The sequence below is a fragment of the Balearica regulorum genome, chromosome 1, assembly GCF_011004875.1.
Source record: "Balearica regulorum gibbericeps isolate bBalReg1 chromosome 1, bBalReg1.pri, whole genome shotgun sequence".
NCBI lineage: Eukaryota > Metazoa > Chordata > Aves > Gruiformes > Gruidae > Balearica > Balearica regulorum.
This window is the reverse complement of record NC_046184.1, coordinates 3,334,959-3,348,633: the sequence shown is the minus strand read 5'-3', so window position 1 is coordinate 3,348,633 and position 13,675 is coordinate 3,334,959. Positions and strand designations below refer to the sequence as shown.

Here is a 13,675-nt window from a genome sequence, read left to right as displayed (position 1 = left end):
CCCCCCCTCCTTGCTCCTGCAGCCGTCTGTGGGTCTGTCTGTCTCTTTTTCTCTCAGCGGACTCGAGTTTCTCGGTGTAAGGTTAGGACAGCGGAGCCGTGGAAATCGATTCCTGAGCCCTGGCACACCGCCCTCTGCACAGACAGCCCAGCTTTGCCATGAGACGATGGATGGAGAGCGGTCCCCAGGTGTCCCCAGACCTCTCACGTGGTGGGAGCTAAGGATAATTTGGAAATGCGGCTCTGGGGAAAAGGATCTACATCAACCCTTGAAGTACAAATCCCAAAATAAGAGAGACCCACATGGGAGAGACAAAAAAATAGATGCTGTACCCCATCCAGCAGTTTTCACCTGTCTCCCAGTCTACCAGTGCTCCTCTTGATGGTTTATACTGGAGAAGAAAGATAAGTGAAAGGCATGGCTTTGCCCACAGGCACTCTGGTTTCCAGTACCACTCTACCCCAGGTCTTCCACAGCCCAATTGCCTCTCCCATCCTTTCCACAAAACAACTCCCACCTTCAGCCAAACACTGCAAAGCCCCTGGGATTCCTGAGTGGGAGCGATGAGGGAAGGGTTAGCCCTCACGAGGGGAAATGCTTATGGCACGTTTCCCCAGAGACCCCTGTGCAGGAGTCATTGATGATGCATCCCACTTGAGGAAAAGTCTGCTAATGAATCTTAAGGAGTTCTGATGTGCAAAAATTTCTAATAAGAAACTTAGTATTATGGTACTCTCACCCTGAATATCCTGCACAGCCAAACCTTGTTGAATGGAATGTAATTGGCTCCTCTGCTCTCAGGGCTAGGTAAAAGTATGAGGAAACAGAGACCCAGAGAGTAACACCAGAGGCTACACTGAAAACCCCTTCCAACCTAGGACTGGGAATCAGATCTCTTGACTGCAGTGGAAACTAGGGGGGGAAGGAACAGACTGGAGTGGGATTTAATAACATTTGCCTTCCAACTGCTTCAAAAAATTCCACAGGGAATTAATCTCAGTGACCCTGCTGCAAGGTACATAAATAAGAGGTGCCTCTATTTCAGATAAGGAACCGGAGGTTAAATGACCAGAGAGAGGGGGGCATGGGGATCCTGTCATTAACCAGGTCCAAGCTGCAAGGCCAAATTTCTCCTTGAAGGACTGAGTTTGCACAGGGGTTTCTTGTTCTAATCAAGTTGATGCTGCCACCCCCTTCCTCATCAGCCATCACATTTCTGACACTCCTTCACAATGAGTTGCTGGGCAGCACGCAGTTGTCTCTGCCCCTGTTCTCTTGTTTTGGGAATTTATTACTGGGTGTATTTATTGCTTGTTGCCACTGACCTTGGACGGCAGGAGATGAGATACCTATTATTGCTGTAATACAATCAATGGCCAAATTCATGCTTGCCTATACTGCTTGCACATAGTCTGTGCTGTCCCTCCGTTGACAGCAAAACACAGTGCTCTGTACGATGGATGCAGGATAAAATGAGATGGAAACATACTACAGAGCAGTACAGGGAAATATCCTCAGGTCAGCAGGGCTGAGGGTGAAAGCTGCATGCCTATGACACCACAACTCAGGACTGGTTTGCCAAGGATGCCTCAAACAATTCTAGAGTCTGAGTCAAATTTTTGGACAAGTTTTGGGTAGGTTCAGCTAGGTCTGCTCTGAAATTAAGCAGACTGTCATGGCTTTGGCTAAGGGTCACACAAGCTAGAGAGCATCCAAAAAGGTTGGAATATTTACAGGTTTGTTCCATTTTCTTCTGTTCTAGAAAGGAGAGGTAGCAAAGAGGATCATTTCAACTGGATAACTGCCTCCAACAGCAAAGTTTGCAATGCAACAGGAAGAATTCAGTGGTGAACTCAGCAGGAGAAGACAGACAAACTGCAATAGCAGGGTCCATCAGAAAAACCCTCCATTGCTGCCAAGGACGCTGGGAGACTTGCAGTGACAGCACCCTGCAGAGCCACACTCAGCTGGAGATGTTTAGTTAGACAGATCCAATGCACTTTCCAGCCACTGTCTCTGCTGAGAGGTTCTTGGCAAATGAGACCACCCTGCCACTCATAGCCAGGAGCTCAGCCAACCTGCCACCGCCCTCTCCACAGCTTTGGCAGAGGGCTCTCTGCAGGAGGAGATCACTGGCAGTGACGGATGCAGAGAGGAAACTTCAAGATCAATAGTATCACTAAAAAGCCTCCAGAAAACAAAGCCAATGAACTAATCTCCAGTCCTGAGGACACCTGGATCCAGTGCTCCTTGCAAGGTACTGGATAAGGCAGTACTGTTGAATAATGAAACAGCGAACTGACATCCCTTCTTGGCCTGTTATACAGAAGCCCAAGGGTGTGGATACAGACAAATTTTCTCAGCATCCTGGCCAGATAAGCCAAATGAGCAGTTTGGCTCATTTGTGCTCATTTGGCACAGTTGACTTGACCCACAGAGGACAAATGCTCAACTTCAGGGTCAACATTTTCCCACAGTAAGTGTACAAACCATAAGGTCCCCTTGAAATCTAACTTGGAGTGGACCCCATGATGCTTACAGGGACCTGTTTCCTCTCTAAGGGCAATGGAGAACACAACAAGTCTGAAAGAGGAGAGGTTCAGGTCAGCAGTGGAAAGTTGGAGGTGCTGAGACAAGTGTCTGAGCCGGGCTGCTAGTCAGAGCCAAACTGCCTTAGGCAATGGAAACAAGAAGTTAATTGTCACCCAGAGAAGAGTTGCTGGAGGGTTTGATTCACGGTGCATCAGAGTGGACAGATGCTTTCCTGGTGCAGCCAGCAGACTGTGGATCTGGTGGTTGAGAAGATCTGATCAGTTTCTACCAGCCTTCTCTTCCCTTGTCATCCAAAAAATGCTTCTTGGTTAAACAAAGTCTTCCCCAGCAAGTCCCAGAGACCTTGCTGGAGCTGCCTGCGTGACTCATTGGCTCACCTGTCTCAGCCAGGCACTGAGACAGCACTTTGCAGCTCTGCCATGTGTTATGGCAGCCGTTGAGGGAAGATGGCTGGGGGAGAAGCAAGGCTGGGATGGTGGCAAACACCAGCAGGTACTTACGTGTTGTGAAGAACACACCATCCACAGTGAGGGTCGCCTGAGCCCAAGCACTCGCTGCAGGTCTCGTACTGGCTACACGACTCCACGGGCACCCGGGTGAGCTGCAGGAGGAAAGGGGACAACCTGTCAGGCTTTTCACGGGGCTCTGCAACGCCCATACTGACTTGGTGGAGGATCCACCTTCCCTGTCCTCTTCCCCTGGCGCCTGTCCTCCTAGAGGGACATCCCTGCAGAGCTTGGCATGCCTGGGCCAGATGGAGGCCTGTACCTGCAGATTGCTCCAGAGTTCAACCTGGTGCAACCTTTGTCCAGATCAGCACTCACCTGCAACCCCTGTTGAGATCAGCACCTCCCTTGTGGCCTCCCCCTCTTCCCCATGGCCTCTCACACTTCATTGCCAGATGACCTCTTGCACGGTTTCACAGGGAATCAGCAAATCAGGCAGGTTGTGTGCAGTGGTGACCTGGCACCTTGAGGTAATTAAACAACGTGTGGTCTTCTGCAGCAAGTGAAAGTCACTGGATCTTAACAGTCTCCCACACTCTGGTTAAAGACCCTTTTGCTTTCTGGCTTCCTGTGAGAGCTGAGGTCTCATGACAACTTTGTCTCCCTCCCATGACCTCCTGCACCACCACCGGTCCCAGGAGAGCATTATCTCCACTCCCTATTGCCCATGCATCTTTCCAACCATCAATTGTCCTATCCCCAGAGATGCTGCTCCCAGCAGGAAGAGGACGGAGGCTACCAGCCTGGGTATTGAATGAGCTTGCTGTCACCCTGACTTTGCAGCTCAGAAGGCATTAGAGATGGACTTAGAACACCCATCTACTGCCAAAATACTGCATTTTATTATCTCTCTTTTTTTCTTTTTTTCTTTTTTCCTTTTTAATTAAAGCATTTCAGTCAGAGATTTCAAAGACAGAAGGGACCGCCTAGCCTGACCTCCTGTCTAACTGACCAGAGACTTTTGATTCCTATTAGGTTTTGTAAGCCCCTTACTTCTTTTGATGCCAAACATACAATTTGGGCCCAATGACCTGATAGTCTCTTTTCCATTGAACAAGCTTCAGAGAGCTTCTATAATATACAGTCAATTGCCAGTGCCTTCACCCCGGCTCCTGTCAGGAGGGAGAGTTTATTCCTTCAGATGATATAGTGCAGTATTATCCTGATGAAACACCACTGAGAACTGCCAACTATAAACTGCAGAACAGTTACTCGTGACAAATGACAAGGGAATACACCTGGATCCTAGTCACAATTTTTTACTTGGAGAAAAATTCAAGAGAGTTCGAACTGTGAAGTGACAGATTAGGATTCATTCTGATTGGATCTGTAAATGAGCCAAGAACTGGCTTTTATATATAAACATGTATCAGGCAAAGATCCAACTATTTGTTAAGACCTTTTGAGTTTGTATCAGAAATTTTCTTCCTATCCCCTATACAGACACTCCACATGGTGGTAGATAGTCTATGAGCAAAAGCTGAAAATCTGTATTTTTACCTCTGGCAAGTGGCGGTAGCTATAGAAAACTTCAGGCAGAAATAGGATGGGATTTATTTACCATTGCACCATTGCCTGTGTGAAGTCACCCAGAGAGACCAACTGTGGCTACTGAATGCTTTTAATGAAAGAGTGAGAATGTCAAAACCAAAAAACAAAATCCACAAAACCACCTTTCCCAAGTTGAATGTATTGCCATGAGCATAAGAACATAATCAAGACAGACCACAGAACAACAAAAACAGGAAGATCAAAACAAGGAGCGAGTCCTTCAGACTTCTGTAAGTATCAAGAAGTTTCGAAGGTAAGATGGCTTGATCATGAATGCAATTGTTCCACCTACCTTAAACTTCATGTCAAGAAGGTGTCAACAGTTCATCAAATAAAAACTGTATGCTCCAGAATTTCACCCAATTAGATTTATTTTGAAACCAATAGTCTGTGTTGCATCCAACTTCCAAAAAGACATGTAATTGTTTTACAAGAAGACATGACGGGATGGAGACCTTATAATTTCTTATGTCAGCCTTTCCCACTTGTTACTTCCACCTGAGAAAAATACATTGTGAATTATTTTTCCTGGATCACATCTAGCCTGACTGTGTCTGCATTGTGAACATCAGAGTACTTGCAGAAGAGGAAGATAATTAAGTTTTGAAAGATTGAAAATCTGTAAATTTGTAAATTGTAAATTGTAAATTGTAAATTTGTAATTTGTAAATCAAATTTTAAATCTGCCCTTCCTCAATCCAGATGCAATCAATTGTGTAATCTCCACCTTGTAATTAGAAATTTGTGGACACAGTTGGGATTAGCAATGCAGTTCCTATGCAAACTACCCTCAATTTAACACATGGTGCAGCTTGATTTATCCTCATTAGCTGTAGATAGTTTTTCTGAATGTCGGTTTCTGATTTAGTTTACATCTGTCTTATAGAAGTGAGCCTTGGTTAAGAAGTTTGGATCAGAACATGCACTTTTCCAACATCTATTGATGTTGGGTTTGAACGTTCAGAGTCAAAATCTAATTATGACTATGATATATGTACAAAGAAGAAGTCCTAGAGGACTGAAAATTGCTATTTCTTCACAAATTGCTACAAAAAAAGAGTAGATAAAAAGCAGTCTCTGTAGGTTTTATTATTATTATTTAATTTGCTGTCAAAGGATATCCAAGCTCCTTTCAGAGGCAGGAGGAACCTACTGGGAATCCAGATCTTCATCTTTGCGGAAATGTTTCCTTTGCAGTGTATTTAAGGTACTCGGTCTCTATGGGATATAGTTTGTATGTTGTGTAGGAGCACACCTTCCTCGTGTCACCGTCCCAGAGAGCACAGCTATGCAGTGTGAGCTTGCACCAAGCTACATCCCACATCCTGTCAAGCACACCAGAGTAGTATGTGTCCTGTGTCACCATTTGCATTGCTATGCGCTATTCCTGCTATGTGAGATCTTTTTACAAGTTCACCTCAAGTAACTTTATTGTGAGATTAATTAAAATTGTACCACGCTGATAAATGTCTTGGGCTATAAGTGTCAGACCCTCTAATTACTAAAGAAAGAAACTACAAAAAAACAAAGGAGCTGTGACTGAAAGGAAAGCCACCTAGGGGTCGTCAGCTGAAAAGAAAAAGAACATCAAGCAAATAAGGCACATCAGAGGTCTTATTTTCCTTTGGAACATAAACTGTAATTAATTCAGCTCAGCTTTCCTAGTTGAAAGTTTTGAGAACTGACCGTGCCCCCTGGGAGCAGTCAGCTTTTTATGCTGCCCCTAAAATATCTGGAAAAGAGAAGTCCATGCAACCTCCCAATTACAGCGCCTTGCCATTATTCACTGCAATGAAGGGACTAGACAGCGCTGAAGGTTGAAATCTGCATTGAAAAGCAGACTGTGATTATTCCTTCCACCCCTTCTCCATCCTTGGAAAGTCTAACAAACTTTTCGAGGTTATTTCCCAAGCTCAGCGAGGCTCACTACCGCTGGTCTTTCATCAGGGTGGAATTTGGATTCAACGTTTTGCAGCAAATACAACCAGGGTTTCATCAGGCAGAGGATGAACCAAAGCAAGGTGTCCTTCATCCTGGGGCACTATGAGCCAGGTTAAAGTTATTTATATTCTTGCAGTGGTCACGGCTTAACTGATATTTTGGCCTCTCTGTGCTAGAGCAATATATGGATGTAAGAAGATGCTGTTGTTTTAAGGGCTTGTATCCCATACGTGATGAAGCACATATCCCCATTTTATTAATGAGAGCTGAGGCTGAAAGCGAGGTCTCACGCAGCTGAAGTAGGTACTATCTAAATGTCTTTGAAGATGAGGACTTAAGAAATCTGAGCAAGCTCATGCAAGAATTCCAGGAAAGAGCTGATTATTGAACACTAAGTTATTATGTACAACATATTTAGACTTTGAGTTCATTGAAATTTTGAAGAAAAGAAGGTAAAGTTCCTATGGGATCCCTGTCCACAGACGTGATGGACATCTAGGAGCTGCTGTGCTTCCAAGACTCTGTCCACAGCAGACCAGAGGGACAGATGACCTCTGATCATCTCTGAGACAGGCAACATTCCCAGAGCAGCCCGTGCACCATGGGATTTCCAAGATGACTACTGTGCAGTTGGGAGCGTGAAAGACCTCGGAGCCTAAACGCTAGCAACTTGCTTGAACAGGGTTGACCAAAGGGTCAGGATCTGTATCCCTTAAGCAGCTTCACCATCGAGACTGTCCTCTACTCACAGATATCTGGAGTGAGATGCAATCCCAGAGCAAGGGCTGGACAAGGTGTAAGTGAATTTGATGTCCTTCTCAAGGGCAGCAAGAAAACAATGAGCAGGTCTAGCTGTCGTAGCTGCAGCAGGATTTGAAGAAATATTTCACTTCATCAGCACATTCATTCACAGGTCCCCAAAGAAATCATTCATGAGTTTCTGGCTCACAAGGACATCTTGAAAAATATGGCAAAATCTGCAAACTGCTGTACGGTTCAGAGCTCACGCATTACACACGACTTCAGGGCTTTTCTCATAACACTGGGGCTATCCTCACCTCTGATCCAGCCTAAATTCCAAACTGCAGCTTCTCCAGCTCCCAGCTGCCCTCCCACCCTCTATTTCTAGTATGAATGAGTTAGACAAAGTCATTTAAAACAAAATGATTGAGGTTTTTGGATCTGATAGACAGTAACAGCTAATCCTGTTAGAAATTTGGCTCCTGCTTCTGACATTATATATTCACAAAAGCTCCTGCTATGTGCTCAGTCATAATTTTCTGGCTCCCATTTTTGACTTTTATTTCAATATACATTACTTTTTTTTCCCCTTAAACTGCCAACATTCTGGTCAAAACGTGAATCATTGCTCAATCTTTGCTGTTATAATTGGATGTTAATACAGTGATGGGATTTATTCAGTCTGATGGACTAAGTTAATTTAAATGTACAAAAAGGCATCTTAAGTAGCCAATTTCCTTCCCAGCAGTCAAAAGATACATTTCCAAAACACTGAACAGTGACTCTGTCAAGCCATGTGGGTTCTGTGAATGCTGCTATCTTTCAAGACTCAGCCAGCCCAGAAAAACTGCAGAAAGATTAAGAGAGGAGCTTATTTGATTTCAAAGCCTTGAATAGAGCGTTCATGACAATACAGTTCATTAAACAGAGCAAGGAAAAAACACCTAAGAGATCACTGGTGGAACCAGATTCTGCACCCTTAACAGAGTCAGCGAGGATGTTTGGTCACCTGCATGGCATCCCAGGATGCCAATTTTAATTTGGCCTGAATTATGGACAAAGAGACCTTGAATTCCTCTGTTGTGTTTGAGATCCTATGCCTCACCCACCTGACCTACAAACTCAGCAAGAAGCAGGAACACAGAAAAGAAAAGCCCAGGGAGTTGAAGCATGTCTCATTTGTATGGGTAAGAAACATCAAGACTCACATGTATCTGGATGCTGCAAAACTAGTGGGAGAGGAGACCACAGAATCATAATGATCACAGAATGGTTTGGGTTGGAAGGGACCTCAAAGCCCATCTAGTTCCAACCCCCTGCCATGGGCAGGGACACCCTCCACTAGACCACGTTGCCCAAAGCCCCATCCAACCTGGCCTTGAACACTGCCAGGGAGCCAGGGGCAGCCACAGCTGCTCTGGGCAACCTGTGCCAGGACCTCACCGCCCTCACAGGGAAGAATTTCTTCCTAATATCTAATCGAAATCTACCCTTCTTCAGTTTAAAGCCATTACCCCATGTTCTATCACTACATGCCCTTGCAAACACTCCCTCTCCATCTTTTGATGCTCCTGTGGGGCAGAGATGAGGATCTGGGTTTGCTTCCAGCCTGCCACTCCAGCATGATAAGTAAATAACTCGCCAGTCCCGCTGGGACAGGGAATGTCATTTCTCATCAGACACCCCCAAGCTCTTCCTCTTCATTGTAGCAATCTTCCCAGTAAATCCAGGCATACATACTTGGAAAACTTGAGGCTCTAATTAAGGAGAGTTAATTGGAAGCAGTAGTAGCTGTCAAGGACAAATGACACAATAATTAAACTGGGGGTCAATGTCCCGCTGTGTGGCAGGGTAAATTACCTGTCCAAATATACTTGTTCACAAAGGGCTTCCTGCCTACAGTTGTGTGTGTGCTTCTTCTCCTCCTCTCCCCTTGCTGCACTGAGCTGTCCTGCACATCTTTGGTGAGAGATGTCTTTACTCTGGCGTTGCCAGAGCAAGTCCCCAGCCACGTTTACACGTCACTCACACGAACATAGGAAAAGCAAGGAGAGATATAGAAAGATTTGATGTCCACAACCTCTGTGCCAATAGCCCCAGAAACCTTTAGGGTAAGGCTGAGAGATGTCAGTTCCCATCAGAAGCTCTCATGATGAGATTGCTGTTGGTGCTCCTACAGCAGCGTGATTTTCTTTGCACCCCTTGCAGTGCAATTCTTTTCCCCATGCCTCCCTTGGCAGGACCCTGCTTTACAGCTGGCTCAGAAAAGCCAAGTTGGGGATTTAGGGAAGGCTTCATTTCTGATCCATCAAGTCTGTGAATCTCGTGGCTTGTGAGAAACAGCTCCGGCATGGGAGGTATGCAAAGCAAGAGTTTTGTCTTCTCACCAAAGTCTGTCTGCAATATCAGAGTCTAAGTCTAAGCTAGAAATCCAGGCTCTGCTGAAGGAGAGACCTTAGGCAGGGCAGAACTGGTCTGCTCTCTGTTTTAGATGTCTACCCAGGGATGAGATAAATCACACCCTGGATGTTCCTATTTCTATCCACTGAATATAAAGGAGTCTAGACAGCCAGGTCAGATGGAGACATTTAAAACATACACATTGAATACTAGGTGAGGTGAATCTCACATCAATGTCATACTTAATTTTCTGCTATTCCTCTAATCTTGCCATTGCAAACAATTCCCAAACATGCTAAGCTCTCCCTTCTTCCTAATTGTAGCACCAGAATAACCAGTCACAATAAAAAAATGTGTTTTCTTTAATCACTGTGAGAGTGGTAGAGGAAATCCACTGTGTTACATAGCTAGAAAACCATTCCAGGAACTCAAAAGACCTTGTGTGATGACACGGACTGTGTTTGAACAAGTGCCTTTCACCATCTGCTCTGTAAATACAGCCCTTGTGCTTTGCTGCATCCAAGCTCATTCCTGCTCTCTGTTCTGGCTTTATTTACAAAGGAACAGACACTCAGATAACAAAGATTATCTCAGTCCTTTTCTTGAAGGCTGGGCAGCTTCCCAGGTTCGCCCTTCACAAATGCTCAGCCTACGCCTGGTGCTGTCCCTTCTTCAAAGAAGTCTACCACACCGTAATGACTCTTCTCCCAAAAACATCAGTGCTTGAGGACAAGCTAGGGACATGCCATGCTGCTACAAGTATGGCTGGCAACCTAGAGATTGAAGAGTGTGTCCAGAGGTTTCAGCTTTGAATCTCATTCCGCTTTCCTCCAAATTCACTCTTGTTTTTTTCCTTACCCAGAATGCAAAACTGTTCCTCAGCTGGGATAGCAACAGTGCATCGGCGTGCTGATGTGCTCTCTGCACGAGGCAGGAAATTTATTAGGAATCCTTGTCCCTTGTAAAAATCACAGTTCACCAGCTCAGAAGTGTGGAAGGAGTGTCAAGTGATTTTACCCAAGCCTCATGAAACCAGCCACCTTCTTACCCACCCTGCAAACCATCAGCTCTGGCCAACGTTCTCTGCCTGTAGTATTCAATCTGTGTTTCTCCCTGCCAGGTAGCTTCAGATCCCCCCTGCCTTGTTTACCGCTAAATCTTTATCCCACGGTCAAGTGTTTCAGTCTGTAAACAGTAAAACAAATGAGGTTTGGCTAAATGTTTGTGTTCAAAAGCCTTCAAAATAGAGAGCCTCATGTCACAATTAATGCAGGGCCAGCCCAGGATTAATGAGAGCCAGTGCCTGTGTGGTTACTGAAGCATGCCTGCTGAGCAAGGGATAGATCGTTACCCAGGCTCTATAAAGACTATATATAGATTTAATTGGGACCTGTAATGGAATTTATGTCACTGCAACGGGCTTCCTCAAAGTCCAGCATCACTTGAAGGCTCCTGGTGGAGGCGTGAACAGTTAAAGCACACAGGGAGAAGTTAATAGTTATTTCTAATGGTGATGGCTACTTTCCAGGTCACCTTGTTTCACCATCTTTCCAGATGTTCCCATCCTCACCCTCAGTTATCAAAGACCATCTTACTGTAGATTCATTCACCGCAGCAGCCCCTTCAGGTATCCTACAGTGTCTCCTTGTTGTCCATTCCCATCGATGCAATCCTATCACCACTCCAAATGCCACCTTTATACCCTCATCATCTCCCTGGGTTAAGACGTCTTCATCCCATTGCCTGGAGGATCTTTGCCTCAGCTCTGTTCCCAGCCACCCTCAATCCCTCTTGGATTTCTAGCTCCACTGTTTGACAAGCCATGCCATTTGTGAAGGATTGATCACATTGATCTAATTCCTTTGTGCAGGATTATACAACCCCTACAAGCATTGTCAAGCTGCAGAAATTGTGGCAGTCAAACAGGCTTTGAAAAAAAAAACCCTTTACTTCAGTTGTTATCAGACTTAAAATTCCCTGTAATAGCACATGAAAACAGCTGTATTGGTTGGGATCAACACTCCACAAATCCCAGTTCCTTGTCTTCAGCCATGGCCTTATGGCACTAAGGAAAGCATAAGAACAGGGTAAACATATATGATATGCCCCCAGTAGCTGCTCAGCTTTTGACTATTTTCATTCAGGGGAATTTCTATTCTGTAACCTGAACAGATTTTTTCTTTAATTTTATGGTTTATCCTTGAAATCACTTTGACTTTTTGCATCCACAGCATGCTTTGGCAGGGAGTTTCACAGGTCCAGAGCCCATTGCTTGAAGGAATCACCTCCTCTGGTTTGTTCAGGACTTGATTTTCAACAGTTTAATTTCATGCCCTGTAACTCTTGTATTTGCAGAGGTGGTGAACAGTCACATCTTATCCATCCCTTTCTGCCATTCATGTCACCAGTCTCTACCATACATCCTAGCTCACCTCTTCCCAGGCTGACTTCCTGCTTCTTCAGTCACCCTCACATGGATACAACTCCATGCCTCTGATCATCCTGGTTCCCTTTCTCTTTTAACCATTTATTTACCCTTGCTAGCTAAATGTTGGGCAAAAGGAGAGGCTACCTGGTGGCCTAGGTCACCTCTTTATAGCCTTCTCCACCTTGCCTCCTCCCTGAACTCTCAGGAACTGACCACATCATCAAAACCTCTTAAGCTACTGCCTTTAACAGGGTGCCACCTCCCAGCTTGAGACACATGACCATGCATATCCTTCAGGCTCATCCCAGCTGTGAAAGAAAACACATCACCTTAAACAGTGATTAAAACTGCTTTATCTCGGGCTCAGCCAACAGCAGGTAACTTGTGAAGGTGTGTGCACTGATTTGCTTTTAGTGGTACCGAGCTTCACACAGGTCCTCAGAGGACACGCTTCTCCTTGCCACAAAAAAGGGACATTTGTTTGCTCCCAAATACTTTCACTAATACCTGCCTTCAACATCCCTCCTCTCATCAGTGCCTCCTCTCCTTTTACACGTCATTTTCCATGCAGTGCCATCAAATCTCAGCTGATGCGAGCTCAGCAGCCTGCCACAGGCAGCGTCAGTTGGAGTGATACCATCAGCTGAAGAGTTATGAGGTCATGCCGGTTAATCTACAAACCAAAAACTTCAGATCTGAGGCAGGGAGAATCATGATAACCTTTACTTGCAGTTGATCCTGAGCTGTGGAAAACATACACTAGCCCAACCTAGAGACACAAAATTGGGACTTTCCAGGACTATTACAATACCTGTGCCTCTCCAGAGCATTCGCCACCAACAGCGTTACTGAGTGTTTCAGTCAAGAATTAACCAAGATCCAGGGAGAAAATGTAAAGCAGGTTCTTTCCAAGCCCTTAAATGTATGTCTCAGTTTATTAAATGAGAGAAAACCAGACAGAGCTTACTGCTCAGCTGATGCCTGTGAGAGCTCAGTGCGCTCTCAAGATTTGTGTGGTAATTAGTGCTGCCAAAAAGACAACGACCAGGCAGAGATGCAGGCAACTATTTTGGGGCATATCTACTTGCCTTTAGATATCTCTGCTGTTTGTTTCAGCGTGGAATAAGTGAGAAGTTCCTAGCAAAGCCCAGCTCCGTCTCTGCAACACTTTAATTCGTGGAGGGCTTGAAATGCAGAATTCCTACTGACTGTAATGAGGGTTGCTCCATCCCAGCCCCTAGTGCCCATATTTCAATGGATTAAGTGCATAACCTAGTGCAGCAAGCACTACACATGTTTTCCCAGCTTTCTCAGACATTCATCTTGCCATAAAATGAAAGTTCAAGGACATTTAATTCAGGGATCATATAAATGCATAGCATTTAAGGTCAGAAGGGACCATTAGATCATCTGTTCTCACCTCCTGTACATCACAGGCCACTATATTTCTCCCATCTACCCTTATACTGAACCAAATAATCTGGTTTTAGCTAAAGCATGTTTCCTAGAAAGACCTCCCATTTTGATGTGAGGATACCAAGAAATGGAGAATCCT

General features: G+C 45.0%; 1 protein-coding gene across 2 annotated transcripts in view; it reads right to left on the bottom strand.

The window, feature by feature from the left end:
- PLXNA4 (plexin A4) overlaps positions 1–13,675 on the bottom strand; it is a 454,032-nt gene that overhangs the window by 156,318 nt on the left and 284,039 nt on the right. For both annotated transcript variants that reach the window (XM_075757480.1, XM_075757530.1), the window contains exon 5: positions 3,054–3,154. In XM_075757480.1, coding sequence (XP_075613595.1) covers positions 3,054–3,154 — 101 coding nt within the window. The remainder of the gene's footprint in view (positions 1–3,053; positions 3,155–13,675) is intronic.